This window comes from Electrophorus electricus, chromosome 21 (assembly GCF_013358815.1).
Source record: "Electrophorus electricus isolate fEleEle1 chromosome 21, fEleEle1.pri, whole genome shotgun sequence".
Taxonomy (NCBI): Eukaryota; Metazoa; Chordata; class Actinopteri; order Gymnotiformes; family Gymnotidae; genus Electrophorus; species Electrophorus electricus.
Window position 1 is genome coordinate 6,515,714 of NC_049555.1, and position 15,622 is coordinate 6,531,335.

Below are 15,622 nucleotides of genomic sequence, written 5' to 3' on the forward strand. Positions count from 1 at the left end.
TAATACGCTCTTCCTATTCACGCCTCAGTCCAACGGTGAAAGCACGTTCACATGATCTTTTCTTCCGTCTGTGACTTGAAGCATGCAGGCCAGGTTGATACCAGACTCACGAAAACCCAACAGGGCTCAGAAAATCCAAGCCCCTCACAAGGATCTGATGCTGTGCGTCAGATCACACGAACCCTCTAGCTGACTTTACGTCCAACATAGAGCCACTTTTAGGCAGTTCACCAAACACCAGCCAACCCCAACCACCCTCTCCCATCCCCCTCCCATGCCTGTTCCCCTATCCCCCCTTTCCCATTCTCCAATCCCTCCATTCCAGCCCTCCCACCCCCCATCCCAACGAGAGAAGAACCACAGTACGATTGCTGAGTGGTGAGAACTAGGGGAGAGTACCTCTAAGGAGTCTCGTGTCATCCTGGAAATGATCATTGGCGAAACCTAAACATAAATATTTCAACATTCAAAGCATGATCAGAAGATTCAGCAGCAACTTATCATAGAGACAGAACAGAGAGACTAGCCTGAACCAGTGTGTTTTCCTAAGAGAGACTGGCCTGAACCAGTGTGTTTTTGAAGAGAGACTGGCCTGGATCAGTGTGCTTGCACTAACCATAGCACTAGCACTAACCCTAACACAGGGATTTCTACAAAAGAGAGACTGGCCTAAATTAATGTGTTTGTTCTAAGAGAGATTGGTCTAAACCTGTGCGTTTGTCCTAAGAGAGACTGGCCTGAACCTGTGCGTTTGTCCTAAAAACGACCAGCCTGAAACAGTGTTAGTCTCCTGCACAGCATTTATTTTTTGGGCCCTGCACTTTTACTTTTGAGCTCAGAACTGGCCAGTTTATCCCACTTTGATTGTGGGACTCGACCCTACAGGGCTTAGGGAAGTTGCTTTCTGAAGAACTTTATAAAGTTTTATAATTATTGCATTCTTAAAGCACACCAAGACCAAAAAGCAAAGGGCTGATTTCCAATTATAGGTTAAAGTGAGGCTATTACTAAAAGCCATTTTTAATAGATTCCCCACTGACAGTGTAATTGACTGCATGACTAGACTAAATGTATGCATAAAAACATTACCTTCAATGTTGATTGAAGAGAATATCACTGTTCTTTATATGTCCCTATGTCCTGGATATGAACTGTACAAAAGAGCTAACAATTCCTTCTTCACTTAAACAATAATCACAGTGGCACTGTTAGGATATAAACTTTAGTTTGCACTACACTGCTGTCTTTCTAAATAGGTACTACATACCTGTGAAAATTGTCGTTGATCTATTAATTTTAAAATGTACGTTATTCACCTAAGCATTTAAATTTTATGTTTATTTCATACGAAATGATTATGTGTAACAAACATGTAAATATATTCTGATTGACGTTTGGTGGGTGCGATATCGGGTTTTCATAGCCCTGTGTATGCCACCACTAATCCCATATTAAACAGACACAGTCCTCTGATAGCAAAACACAACACAGAAACATGGACAAAGGATTTCAGAAGCAAGGAGGGAGATGTGAGGGAAACTATAAGGAACTAAAGAGCTATAAGGAACTAAAGAAGGCAAACGGAGCAGCGGCACTACATCAGTGATGAGCACTGGGCCTTTGACTTCAGTGTGTGCAGAATCTCACCAGAGACCCAAACCAGGTTTGCAGCGTCTCCTGCTGCGGCCACAAGGTGACGCTAATGAGACAATGTCTCATGCTTTTAAAGTGCAGCCTGCTGCTTTTGGCCATACAGAGGTGTTTAGTGGTGTTAACAGCAAGCATGTGGAACAATGGAATAAGGATGAAACTGTAATGAGCTCCTCCGGGCGATTGGGCAGGTCATATGCAGGTTTATAGAACCTGCTCTGGGATGGAAATTAGAATGAGGTTTGGGACAGTGGTCAGCGCTGGTGGTAGTGCCCAGCATAAAATCAGTGAGACGGATGGAAGAGAATTAACGAGACAAAATGTAAACTAAGGTCATCAACACATGTTCCCACACAAGCATATACAAACAACTAAACAGAAACATTCATGTAGATATTCCCTTGTGCCCACAGTTGCACACATTCCTGTGCACACACACACACACACACACACACACACACACACACACACACACACACACACACACACACACACACACACACACACACACACACACACACACACACACACAAATACATGTATACACCATGATGCACAGAGCCTTTGATGTACAGAGACTCTCATCCAGGTGGACTTACTTCCAGTAGGGATCAAATCCCTGTCAGGGATGAAGAGTTTATACCCATAATGCTTCTCCAGAACGTCAGGGAGGATCTGGAGAGCAAAGCGCTCCTCTTCTCTGCTCTCCTGACTCCACTGTTCCGGCTCCACCTTACTGTAGGACACGTACGCATCGTAATCCTTGTTTTCTGCACACACCATACAAATACTTTATATAGAAACACATTAAAATCATATGAAACCTAAAAATATTTCTAAAACTAACATTTAAAAATATTCCAAACCTAATACAGGTCAGATTTGGGTCATAGACCGTTTGTTTCATAAATAACATTAACATTATCTTATTTAAGAAATACATATTTAAGAATTTTTTTTAGATAATAATTCAAAATATATAAACCCACAACTTTGATAGAATATAATTTATAAAAATGGCTGGAGCCACTGAATCCACAGACCTCTCAAACTGCTCAAACACCCAAACAGACATCCATACAACCTAAACTGCTCAAACACCCAAACAGACATCCATACACCCTAAACTGCACAAACACCCAAACAGACCTCAATACAGCTTACACTGTAAGGAGAGGCACTGCTGTGCAGGGCAGTAATCAGTGCTTCCCCAACTCCACTTGACCTGCTGTTCACCATGACAGTAAAGCCGTGAGGTCCCGAGGGTGAACAGATCTTCTAGAACAAGGTAATGTTCTTTGAGTCAGCGGGTCAGACCACAACAGGCCATCGATCACTGGGCCTCTAACAGGGAGGTCCACTTCCTGCCTGTTTTCTGAGTGCAGTAGCACTGAGCTGGGGTTGGGGGTCGGGGGTTGGTGGGGGGTATTGACAGCAGCCTCAGTGTCCCACATGGACCAAAAAGACAGGATCTATCTGTTAGAAGCCAATTTTTGCTCAGCATAATTAGCCTTGCTAAGCTATCCTGGGCTAAGTTGCTTTTTGCGTAATTTTTAATTAAGAACAAAAGAAAGCCCGTAAATTAGATCTGCTGCTCCATTAATTCAATCTGATATTTAATAATAAACACTCATATTTTAATCATTATGGATTTTGATCAGGTCAAACATTGGTGTGACTGGCATTTCTCAGCTACTGCTGACTAACCCTCGTTCTGAGCTTCATTTCAATGAAGTCTCAAACGAGGTGTGTGAAGTTCAGCAAAGATGTGTTTGTGTGTGTGTTTCAGCTGTATACCTATACCAGTCTGAGACCATCTACATACACTTGAACCAGCACAACAGTAAGAGTATAACAGCGAGGAACACAGGACTGAACAGAAGAAGCTGTTGGTGAACGTTCTGGGATCTGGTTGTGAAGCCCTGTGTTGACATATCTACAAATATTCACATAGCCAGGACTGTACACACACACACACAGGAGGTGAAGGGCAGAGGTTAATTAAGATTAAGATTTTATTTACTCTTCAGAGAGAGAACACATACAGTCACATGACAAAGTGCACCCTCTTTGAATTTTATGGTTTTATGTATCAGGACATAAAAAATCTGGTCCTTAGCAGGTCTTCAAATGAGGTAAATACAGCCTCAGATAAACACAGATTCTGACAGGTTATTGTTTATTTAACAAAAATGAAGCCAAAATGGAAACGCCGTGTGTGAAAAACTAAGTAAATTCAATGAATCAATAGCGTGTAGAACCCCCTCTAGCAACAAGAACTTGAAGTAATTGTTTTCTGTACGACTATTGGACTCTCATTGTTCTGGAGGAATTTTGGCCCACTCTTCTTTATAATGTTGCTTCAGTTCACTGAGGTTTGTGGGCATTCATTATGCACAGCTCCCTTAAGGTCCAACAACAGCATTTCAATTTGGTTGAAGTCTGGACTTTTACTGGGCCACTGCAACACTTTGATTCTTTTATTTTTCGACCATTCTGTTGTAGATTTGCTTTTGTGCTTGGGATCATTGTCCTGTAGCATGACCCAATTTCAGTTAAGCTTTAGCTGTCGGATCGCTGGACTTACATTTGACTCTAGAGTACTTTGGTATACAGTGGAGTCCAGGGTTGATCCTACGACTGCATGGCACCCAGGAGCTGTGGCTGCAAAACAAGCCCAAATCATTCCCTCTCCACCACCGCGCTCCACAGCTGCTATGAGGTGCTTGTTCTGATATGCTGTGTTTGAACATTGCTCCAGAAGTCTTGTGGTTTGTTTAGATGCAACTTGGCACACATAAGCCATGCTGCCAGGTTTTTTTTAGAAACAAAAGGATTTCTCCAATCAACCTTTCCAAACAAGCCATACTTATTCAGTCTTCTTCTAACTCTACTGTCATTAACTCCAACATTTAACATGCTAACTGAGGCCTGTAGAATCTGAGATACATCTCTTGGGATTTTCCCAGTTTCTCTGACCTTGGGGTGAATCTGCTGGGACTTCCTCTCATGGGAAGATTTCACAACTGTCTTGAATGTTTTCCACTTGTGAATAATCTTCTCACTGTAGAATGATGGACTTCAAATTGTTTGGAAATGGCCTTATAACCCTGCCCAGACTGACAGGCAGCAACAGTTCTCTAAGATCATTGCTGAGGTATTTCCTCCTTAGCATTGTGTTAACACACACCTGAATGCTCCACACCAGCAATCTACCAGAACCTTTGATTTTATAGAGGTGGTCACACTTGTTGATGATCAATGAATCATTAGAATTTGATTAGCAGCACCTGGCTATTACTTCTCCTTTGAATTCCTATGGAAGCAGTAAGGGTGTACTTAATTTTTCCTACACTAATTCTACATTTTGGCATAGTTTTCTGTTAAATAGATAATGACATGGTGTAACTTGTCATGTGTTGTGAGATTTCATTAATCTAATTTTAAGACCTGCCAAGGACCAAATGATGTTTTATTATGTCCAGCTATGTAAAACCATAGAATTCAAAGAGGGTGTACTTTGTTTTTCACATGACTATAAGACAAGGGAAATGGCTCTTGAAGGAATACACTTTACAAGCCAGATCCCCCTATTCCCTGCACCCCTCCTTGCTTCCCTATCTGACTTTCTACCCTAATCTATCTCTCTGGACCTCTTCCTGTCCCATCCAATCTTTCTCTATCAGTCCTGAGTTTTCCCTAGCCTTAGTTATAGCCTGCTTCCCCGTTTGCCTTCGTGTGTTTATTTTGTTTACTCATGTATCCCCGTGCTCTCCGTGTTGGCTCTATGACCCTGGACTACGATAACAACTCTGATTTTGGATTTGCCCGTAATAAATCTCGCTCCCCTCCGTGCATACGTTTGCCTCCTTACCGCTCAACGTTACACAGTGAATGTAAACTTTCATTCATACCCACGTGGACGTGTTCAGTATTCCTCTCCTTTTACATGCTACATGGCTCTCATTAACCTGCTGGCATTTACAATGTAAGGGTTAAGGCAGGAAAGTCTAGACTTCATAGGCTACATAAGTATATCTATAAAGACTACACTTACCAAATACATGGAACTAAATGTAACATGAGGACAAAACTTCTATGCAATAATGCACTACATTTGTCGATACTTAATAAAAAGCAACCAGGTGGGTATATGAATGTTATAACATTTTTTTCCCCCCATTTTGTTTGAAAAATACATTTCATGTGACAGATTAATCAGATGTGCTCTCATTGACTCTTGAAAATGTGCCGCGTGATTCTGTGGGAACGGGCTGTTTGGGCTAAAGCAGAGAAGTGGATTCTTCGGAAGTAGCAAGTTTGTAGCTGTTTACCGAGCACCTTCAAATAGAACTGAAAATGATCAGTTCTGGTCAATTTTCCAAATCAGCCACCTCAAGACGAAGTCACTGTCAATAGCAATATGGCAGTGAGCCAGAGAGAAGGCAGAGAGTATCACCACACATCTATATATTATAATGGGGAATCATTTCATATATTAAACACAGTTCTGCACAAAGTTGTCAAAGTTAGGGTGTTTTATGTTCATTACGCACCAGGCCAGGAGAGAGGATCCTGTGTGGTGGACTGACAGATAAACTGATATGAAATCACATCAAAAATGTGAATTGTACTAATATCACAAAAAGATCTAAATATTTCTAAATAAGTTCTAAATAAAGGTCCAATCTGAAATCCTGATCTCACCTTTTCACCCAAACGTGCTGCCCACTGGTACAGTACCCACTGCAGCTGTGAGATCTACTCCTACTGTCCCCTCCACACACGCATGCATGATGCTGCTGTCATCCGAATATGCAGGAACAAAACTGTCTGGCTGATGGTGTATTGAGAGCTCCTTGTTGCTAGGTGCTATCACCCTCCCGCTCTCCTTCATCATTATCCCTCCATCACATTCCCGCATCATTCTCACTTCATCACTTCCTCATTCCATCACCCTCTCACTCATTTCTTCTTCACTTCATCATCCGCCCTCTCCCATCACTCTCCAACGCTCACAAAGTTGATCTCCTACATCCCCAACTTCTTCTCTGCTGCCACGAGGCCCCACCCTCTCTTACTGCCATTTTTTTTCTTAGACTGGCAAGAGAGGTTGGCTCAAACTGCAGAGATGTAAGCTAAATATAGGTTTAAAAGGTTAATATACATAACTAAGGGTTTACAATCGTTCGGCCATTTCAGCGGTCGTACCTCTGGCGGAGGCTCTTTGTTCAGCTGAGAAGCATATTTTAAGGATCTGGCTCGATCCAGCTATAGATTCACCTTGACTTAGTTGGGCTGTTGCTTTACTGAGGAGGTTTAATTTGGACTTTGCCGCAAGTTGAGTGTCCTCACGTGTTTGTCAGGCTAAAGGTTGTTTACAAGGTGCTGCTATGCTACATGTGCTGCAATGTACAAGTGCCTTTTTTTTAATAAATACACAAAATGCAGATACTACCACTTCCAAATATAGAAGATGCGAATAACATAACTGGGAAAGTGTTGGGTGCTCCTTTATAGCTAAACAATCTTTTTTGTTGATGTATCTATTGATTAGCAGTATTATTAAAGTCATTAAAAATTTATATCCACCCAGGTTTGTAGTAAAAAAAAAAGAAGAAAATAAGAGAAGCAGCTGTTGTCACAAGCCATTAGAAAAGGGAGGATCTCTGAGTGACAGTTTGGCCAGCCAGTGGCTGACTCCTGTGAGGTCTTTGGGGGCAGGCAGGCGAGAGGTTGGGGGAGGAATAATCACCTGTGTGTTTCTGGGACATGCACCTCCACAGGGACTAGTGGGCGAGGCTGACAGCCTTATTGAAACTGATCCCCTTAAACTGAGAGCAAATTGGAAATCTGTTTCCCTCTCCCTTGAGCTTACTGGAGTGGCACCATTAAAGGAGACATTTTCTGTTTGGAATTAAGCTCAAGGTAGTGTTATCGCCCCTCCACCCACTCTGTCATCTACTGGGGTCTGGCCCACGGACTGGGACCCCATACCACCTCCTGCAATAATGACTTTCCCAGAAACGTCCAGAGCATTACACATCAAGGCAACACTACAGCAAACAGAAAAAAAGAAGAATTTCTGGCTCAGTCATCTCTTCTTTCTTTCATTTGTTAGAGAAAATTACAAATGGCCTCAAAATGACATGCACTTCAGAAATGTTTTAATGATGCCACATGCCTTAACATCCAGCCGCTGCAGGCAAACACACGAAGCTAAACTCTTGATTTGTTTATTTTGGACAGGAACATTTCCTTCTTCGTGTCACGTCATTTGAAAAGGCCCGATAAATTTCAGAGCCCCAAAGAGAACATATTAAGCCCTCTTACAACACATGAAATATTTAGCTCATGTATTCTTGACCTACAGTGCATGGGCCATTCAATTTGTGTAATGGAATGTCAAGGTGAGGTATCTGCCCCACTCAGCATCAGTCATCAGATAAACTGCCATCTCCTTCTCAGCTGGCCTGGGAGGGAGAAACAGACCAGGGTACTAAACTGAATCTATTTATTGTCCTCTACATGTCATGCATCTGAAGGGGCTTAAAAGATAAAGTATAAATGACAAGGCAAGATGTGGAAATGATTGCTATTGTAGCACTTCTGGCTCTATGGTAACGTACAAGATCACCACCACTGCCTGCTTCGGTGTACTTCTGCACAACCGATTCGAACGTTTATGTCCTTGTCTGCTGAGCTCTGGGGTGTTGAAGAGATGCGATACGCAACATGCTACTCCTAAGAGACACTTCATTACATCACTTCATTGCATCATTACTTCATTACATCACTTCATTGCGTCATTACTTCATTACATCACTTCATTATATCATTACTCCATTACATCACTTGAGGCTAAGCACAGTGATCTTCGTTACGGAAGCGCATTACTGTGGCGAACACTTAAGGCTACAGGAGCTCAGTTTCCATGGCCACTGTGGGTGAAGTATGCCTTTAATCCCGCCACAAAGAAACTCACGAAATATAGGGCCTTCTATGACATAGAACAGCTTTCTCACATGTGGTAAAGGTTTACTAGGTCTATTAAACTCACGTACACGTATTGGGGTCTGAGTCACTGGGGCTACCTGAGCATGGCAAGGGAGGGAGACGATTCTGCTCTCACTAACCCAGTCACATGTGTCTGCTGTTAAAGCATGTGGAGGTCAGGGGTCACTGGGGTCTTACCGCCATCCACGTCCTCACTGCCGAAGTGGGTCCGGTAGAAGAGCATGAGCTCGATTCTGTAGCACTTATACAGGGTGACCAGGGAGATGAGTAAGAGCAGGATGGCACCCAAACCCCCAGCCAGCTCCACTGTATACATCAGCTCTGCTGGGAGACAGAGGGAGAGAGAGAGAGAGGGAGAGATGGAGAGAGAGAGGGAGACAGGGAGAGGGAGAGAGAGAGAGAGGGAGACAGGGAGAGGGAGAGAGAGAGAGAGGGAGAGATGGAGAGAGAGAGGGAGACAGGGAGAGGGAGAGAGAGAGAGAGGGAGACAGGGAGAGGGAGAGAGAGAGAGGGAGAGATGGAGAGAGAGAGGGAGACAGGGAGAGGGAGAGGGAGACAGGGAGAGATGGAGAGAGAGAGGGAGACAGGGAGAGGGAGAGAGAGAGAGGGAGACAGGGAGAGGGAGAGAGAGGGAGAGATGGAGAGAGAGAGGGAGACAGGGAGAGGGAGAGAGAGAGAGGGAGACAGGGAGAGAGAGAGAGACAGGGAGAGAGAGAGAGAGAGAGAGAGAGGGAGAGATGGAGAGAGAGAGGGAGACAGGGAGAGGGAGAGAGGGAGGGAGGGAGAGATGGAGAGAGAGAGGGAGACAGGGAGAGGGAGAGAGGGAGGGAGGGAGAGATGGAGAGAGAGAGGGAGACAGAGAGGGAGGGAGGGAGAGATGGAGAGAGAGAGGGAGACAGGGAGAGGGAGAGATGGAGAGAGAGGGAGAGAGGCAGGGAGAGGGAGAGAGAGACAGAGAGGGAGGGAGAGATGGAGAGAGAGGGAAACAGGGAGAAGGAGAGAGAGGGAGAGATGGTGAGAGAGAGGGAGACAGAGAGGGAGAGGGAGAGGGAGAGAGAGGGAAAGTGAAAAAGAAGACAAATTTATCTTACTGAGGTTTTACACTATGATATGCAGAACAGACAATTTATCTGACCTACATTTATTGTGTAAAATGAACATTTGACCAAGACAAAACACACAAGCAGACTTCCCCAGGTTGTAAGCTGTTCGAGATTGCACACCCCTTGATGTAAAGCCACAGTCAACCAACAGGACCAAATGATTAGTGTTCAGGCAGCCAGATCCATAGATGATCGAAATCTCCGCCGACCCTAGTTATCCATCAGACCAGTCACCATGACGACGACCTGCAAAAGCTGAGCAAGGGAATGTTCTGGAGTGCGGTGCTATAGAGCACTTGCACTGTGCCACTGCGCTCCACAGGGAGGACAGCAGGAGAGGCGTGAGGGCAGCAGAGGAGGATTTAGGCCATTCTGCCAATTAGAGCTGGTAAAGGCCCATTTGGCCTAGGAGGGGCTCTGCCCGAACAGCTTTGCTGAAAACAATAAACTTCCACAGTGCAAATCCTCTGAAGCACTTAAGGGAAATCGAACCGGCTCTCACTCATCCCTTCAGCTGCAGTTTCATTATAGCGCTCCTGCTAGAATGCTCCAAGCAGCCAGACAGAAGGTAGGAGGTGTGTGTGTGTGTGTGTGTGTGTGTGTGTGTGTGTGTGTGTGTGTGTGTGTGTGTGTTTGCTGTGTGTCCAGACACCGTCAAGCTCTGCTGACTTGTGTATCCATGAGCCATTGTTTGACTACCGTTAGATACTCTGGACTGTGTTTGTCTCAAACCATCACGTAAGTGCATCCGAGCACAACACACATGCGCACACACACACACACACGCAAACAAGCACACACACACTCTCTCTGTCAACTCAAGATAGATTTATTGCCATATCTTTATGTAGTACAATGTTGCCTATCAATGGAAATGGGAAAATAAATATAGTTTCAGATGATAAATAGTTTATCATATTACAGAGGTGCAAGATCTGAATTAATCAAATTTATAGCAACAATAACAATAGCAATTACAACACCATCACTAATAATAACATATCTGTGGTGTAGAAGAGCCAGCAACAGGAAAGAGTGAAGGCTATCAGAGAATCTGAGGAAGGCCACTAAAGGGACACACACGAGGAGGGTGAACTCCAAAAAACACGGAAAACTACACAAAACAACCTTGGCTAAGTAACACATAACACACAATTTAAGAAGTTCCTAAACCAACAGTAAACATTAGTTTTAATTAGTTTAAAGTCTGTCAGTCTGTGATGAGGCACATGGCATTGTGGGAGTCCACGCTGTGCCCTCCCCCTCTGTCCAACAGTGGTCACACCAACAACAACAACAATAATAATATCGTTATTATTGTTATTATTATTAATAACAGGCCAATAAGGATTTAACAATATATAATAAGATAGCATGTTCACATATTGCTCAAAGAAGATGATGACGCCATCATCAAGATGAAAGTTCAAAGTTTATTTGTCACGTACACAGTCAAACATGGTATAACCGGCAGTGAAATGCTTTTGTAACCGCTCTGTCCGTGGCTGAGGAGAGATGCAGGGAAAGGGAATGTGGTTTAATGAATAAATAAATATGTTATGATGAATGAAGAGGGGATCTATACAATGTACAATTTCCAGTTTTTACAATTTACAATTTAGTTTTTTACAGTTTTTTTATGATGTTATTGTGGACATTATACGCAGCGTAGTCCCAACAGTTGCCCTGATTCAGAGTCCGAATGGCCTGTGGGAAGAAGCTCCTCTTCAGTCTCTCTGTGTTGGTCTTCAGGGAACAAAAGTGCTTCCCTGACCTCAACAGAGAGAAGAGCCTATTGTTGGGATGGGTGGGATCCCTCACAATCCTCCTGGCCTTGATCTGGCACCGCTTGTAGTAGATGGTCTGCAGGTCAGGAGGTTCCGTATGCGTGATGCGCTCTGCTGAATGCACCACGCTCTGGAGTGCTTGTCTGTCCTGCTTGGTGCAGTTCACAAACCAGACTGTAATGTTTCCCATGAGGATGCTCTCAATAGTGCAGGTGTAGAAGTTCCGCAGCACCTTGAATGGCAGTCTGAAGTCTCTTAGGCGTCTGAGGTGGTAAAGACGCTGAAGAGCCTTCTTTGCCAGGGAGTTGCTGTGGCAGGACCAGGACAGGTCCTGCGAGATGTGAACTCCAAAGTACCTGAAACTGTCTACTCTCCCCACCATGGTCACATTAATCCTAACAGGTTGGTAGTGCTGCTTCTGCTTCTTGCTGCTGTCCACAATCAACTCCTTTGTCTTGCTAATGTTTAGGAGGAGATTATTTCCCTGGCACCGTTTCTCCAGGTGTTTAATCTCCTCCAGGTAGGCCCTCTCGTTGTTGTCCGAGATTAGGCCCATGATAATGGTATCGTCAGCAAACTTGACAATGGTGGTAGAGCTGGAAGTGGCCACGCAGTCATTGATGTACAGTGAGTAGAGCAGGGGGCTTAGGACACTACCCTGGGGAGCTCCAGTGCTGAGGGTGAGGGTGGATGAGACACAGATGTCGTCTTTTAACGCAATGTTTCTCTGATACTGGTCTTTAAATGCAGTGTTTCTCTGAGACTGGTCTTTAAACACAGTGTTTCTCTGAGACTGGTCTTTAAATGCATTCAGAAATGTAGTTTATCTTTTTTCTCTGTTTATTGACAGAAAATCGGCCTAATTCCTCCCCGCTTGCATCAGTGGGTGTTCTCCAGCAGGTCCAGGTGCTGCTGGAAGCCCTGTGCGAGGGGCGACAGAAGCACCAGGTCACCTGCATAGAGCGAGAATTTAACCTGCCGATCTTGTAGGATGAAGGTCAGAATTCTTTAAAATGCTACTAAATACCTTCTGGTTACTGCTCACACAAATGCCTTTGATGGTTAGGGTCTAATTTGTCTCCACTCTAGTGAGCTGGGATTATAAGACCCTGGCTCTAGACATCAGGAAAACAGCCTGCACTCAGGACGAGGTTGAATCATTTGAGCACCACCCTCTATAGCACGGGTGTGCTGTGTTTAAGCATCTCATTTCAAGGTCACAAGCTTCTTTTGACTTCAGGTGTTTAAGATTCTGGTTTGAGTTCAGGTATTTAAGATTTCCCGTATTTATGCACATGTCACAGTTGGGCTCAGCGTGAAGCCCACACGACCTGCTCAAGCTCAGTGTGAAGCCCACACGACCTGGTCGGGCTCAGCGTGAAACGCACTTAACATGCACAAGCTCAGCATGAAGCACTGTCTGGGGTTTAGTGGAGTATGTGATAGGCTGGGGCTGTGTGTGTTTAGGGTTTAATGTAATATGATAGAGTCAGGGTGAGGTTCTGAGTGTCTAGGGTTTAGTATATTTTGTGATAGTCAGGCTGGGGTCTTCAGTGTCTTGGGTTTAGTGTAGTATGTGATAGTAAACTTGCAGTGCTTACATACTGCATCTCTGTCGAGTGAAAGATAAGGCTGTTCTTGATTCTCTTCACCTCCTCAAGGCAGGCTTGTTGTTGGGTGTGGTTCCAGTGATAGATGATGTTTTCTTTTATTTTATATTTCCTTGTCCATTTTTGATCCAAAATTTATAATTGTGGTTATCTAATCTAATACTGATGTGGTGGAACGGTCTGTTCCATTTTTAAAACGAAATTTAGATTTTTCAAGAGATCATGCCAACATTGGCTGCACTCTGACTGCCCCCCCCTCTCTTTCTTTATCTCTCACTCCCTCACTCTCCCCTCTATCCCTCCCAGTCTCTTTCTCTCTCTCTATGGGTGAGTAAGACAGATTATCTATGGACTGGTAGGGTTGTACCTCACTTATGTGCCAATAGATTTGACAAAGCAACTTGTACTCTTGCAATTCATCATTCCTCCTTCTCCCTCTCCCTCTGTCTCCCTCTCCCTCCCTCTCTCTCCTTTTCTCTCCCTTTCCTGAAAGCGAAGCGCCCGTTTTGGGTGGGTTTGGTGTCATGTCTCTGTGTCAGAACTGACATTTGAATGGAAGGCTGTTGAAGAGTCATCCACCCTGCTCCCCTGCTTGGTGCCGCTCTGGGAATCGGGCAAGGGGGCTGTCTCGGGTAGAGGCTGGAAGATGGATGGGAATCTCCAGGCTGTGTGTCAGTGATGGGAAAGTCATGGCCTGTTTTGCTGTTTCAACACAAACTTGAAGCTCACAGCGCAGAAAGAGTCACATAGTGAGAGATGAATGCTGTGATAATTTACTTCATTATTTTGCTGATGTTTCTTAAAGGCAGTGTGTCTTGATTGGTGCTAGGAACACAACTTGAAGGAAATTGAATAATCTCAAACCAAACAGCAACCTTGATACATATTCCTGCATAAAGGCAGGTATAGAGAGTTAGATAATATAACAACACACATACACCCTCTCTCTGCACTGTAGCATTAAGCCAATAAACCTAAGAACATCTCTGCTGTAGGGGACTCAAGGCCATTGCTTACTGGCATTTTGCTTTATACCCACACAGAGAGCACAGGCCATTAGAGCCAGACACCTCACCCACGCCATTACAGCCAGAGTCTCCACCCATGCCATTACAGCCAGAGTCTCCACCCATGCCATTACAGGCAGGGTCCCCACCCACGCCATTACAGCCAGAGTCTCCACCCACGCCATTACAGCCAGGGTCCCCACCCACGCCATTACAGCCAGAGTCTCCACCCATGCCATTACAGCCAGGGTCCCCACCCGCGCCATTACAGCCAGAGTCTCCACCCACGCCATTACAGCCAGGGTCCCCACCCACGCCATTACAGCCAGAGTCTCTACCCACGCCATTAGAGCCAGGGTCCCCACCCATGGCATTAGAGGCAGTGTGCCTACTCAGGTCATTAGAGGCAGTGCCCCAACTCATGCCTTTAGAGTCAGAGTTCCCAGTCAGGCCATAAGAGGCAGTGTCTCCACTCAAGTCATTAAAGCCAGGGTGGCCACTCACATCATTACAGCCAGGATCCCCATTCATGCATTGCAGTGCTGTGACCAAAGGCCTTTGCCATGTCTGGGGTAATTCATGTTGCAAAGACTGAGGGCAGAAACCACACCCAGGCCAAACCCACATTTTGCAGGTAGTAAACATGTACTTTGACCATAGGATCAAAGAATCAGCACTCTGGCACAGTGGCCAGTCATTCTACCTTCCTGAGTGACGGTTTCCTTCACAGGCAGTTCATCCACCTGCCATGTCTGGGCGAGTTAATCCAGCACCATTCAACTCTGCCAACACATTAAAACACCTTCACTGGCCACTAAAGCGCAGTTCAGACAAGGCAGTAAAAGCAGCAAAAGCAAAATTGACCTTGTCATCTTTAACTAAATCTGAGGTTGAGAGTGAGAGATAGAGGGAGGTGAAGGGATCTCAGTCATTTCCTTTTCATGTCATTATTTAATATTCTCAGACTCTGTAACCCAAACTTTGGCACTACAAATCAACCATTATTTATCATGCCAATGACCAACCATGAAATTAATCAAATTCAACTAAGAAGGGTGTGGCAGGGGCAGGTAGATGTGTCATGGAGGCAGGCGGAGGTGGGGCAGGTGGGGCAAGGCCAGGTAGAGGTGGTGTGGAGGCAGGTGGAGGTGGACATAGTGCAGGCAGAGGTGGCATGGAGCTAGGTGGAGGTGGACATGGGGCAGGGGCAGGTAGATGTGTCATGGAGGCAGGCGGAGGTGGAGCAGGTGGGGCAAGGCCAGGTAGAGGTGGTGTGAAGGCAGTTGGAGGAAGGGGTTATGTAAGGGAAGATTGGCATGGTTGAGTGAGTAAGTGAGGGTGAAGGTGTGGGCAGATGGAGATGAGGGTTGGGCAGATAGAGATGAGGGTTGGAAAGATGAAAGTTGTGTGGGTGCAGGTGAGGGTGAAGGTGGGGCAGGTGGAGATAA

General features: G+C 44.9%; 1 protein-coding gene across 4 annotated transcripts in view; it reads right to left on the reverse strand.

Moving 5' to 3' along the window:
• il1rapl1b (interleukin 1 receptor accessory protein-like 1b) overlaps positions 1 to 15,622 on the reverse strand; it is a 295,493-nt gene that overhangs the window by 2,024 nt on the left and 277,847 nt on the right. Inside the window, exons 9-11 of one of the 4 annotated variants that reach the window (XM_027011407.2) lie at positions 8,845 to 8,988; positions 2,250 to 2,420; positions 400 to 444 (exon numbers count right to left, since the gene is read on the reverse strand). In XM_027011407.2, the coding sequence (XP_026867208.2) occupies positions 400 to 444; positions 2,250 to 2,420; positions 8,845 to 8,988 (360 nt within the window). Of the gene's footprint in view, positions 1 to 399; positions 445 to 2,249; positions 2,421 to 8,844; positions 8,992 to 15,622 lie in introns of all 4 variants that reach the window. The other 3 variants (XM_027011406.2, XM_027011408.2, XM_035520914.1) reach the window with 3 other exon arrangements.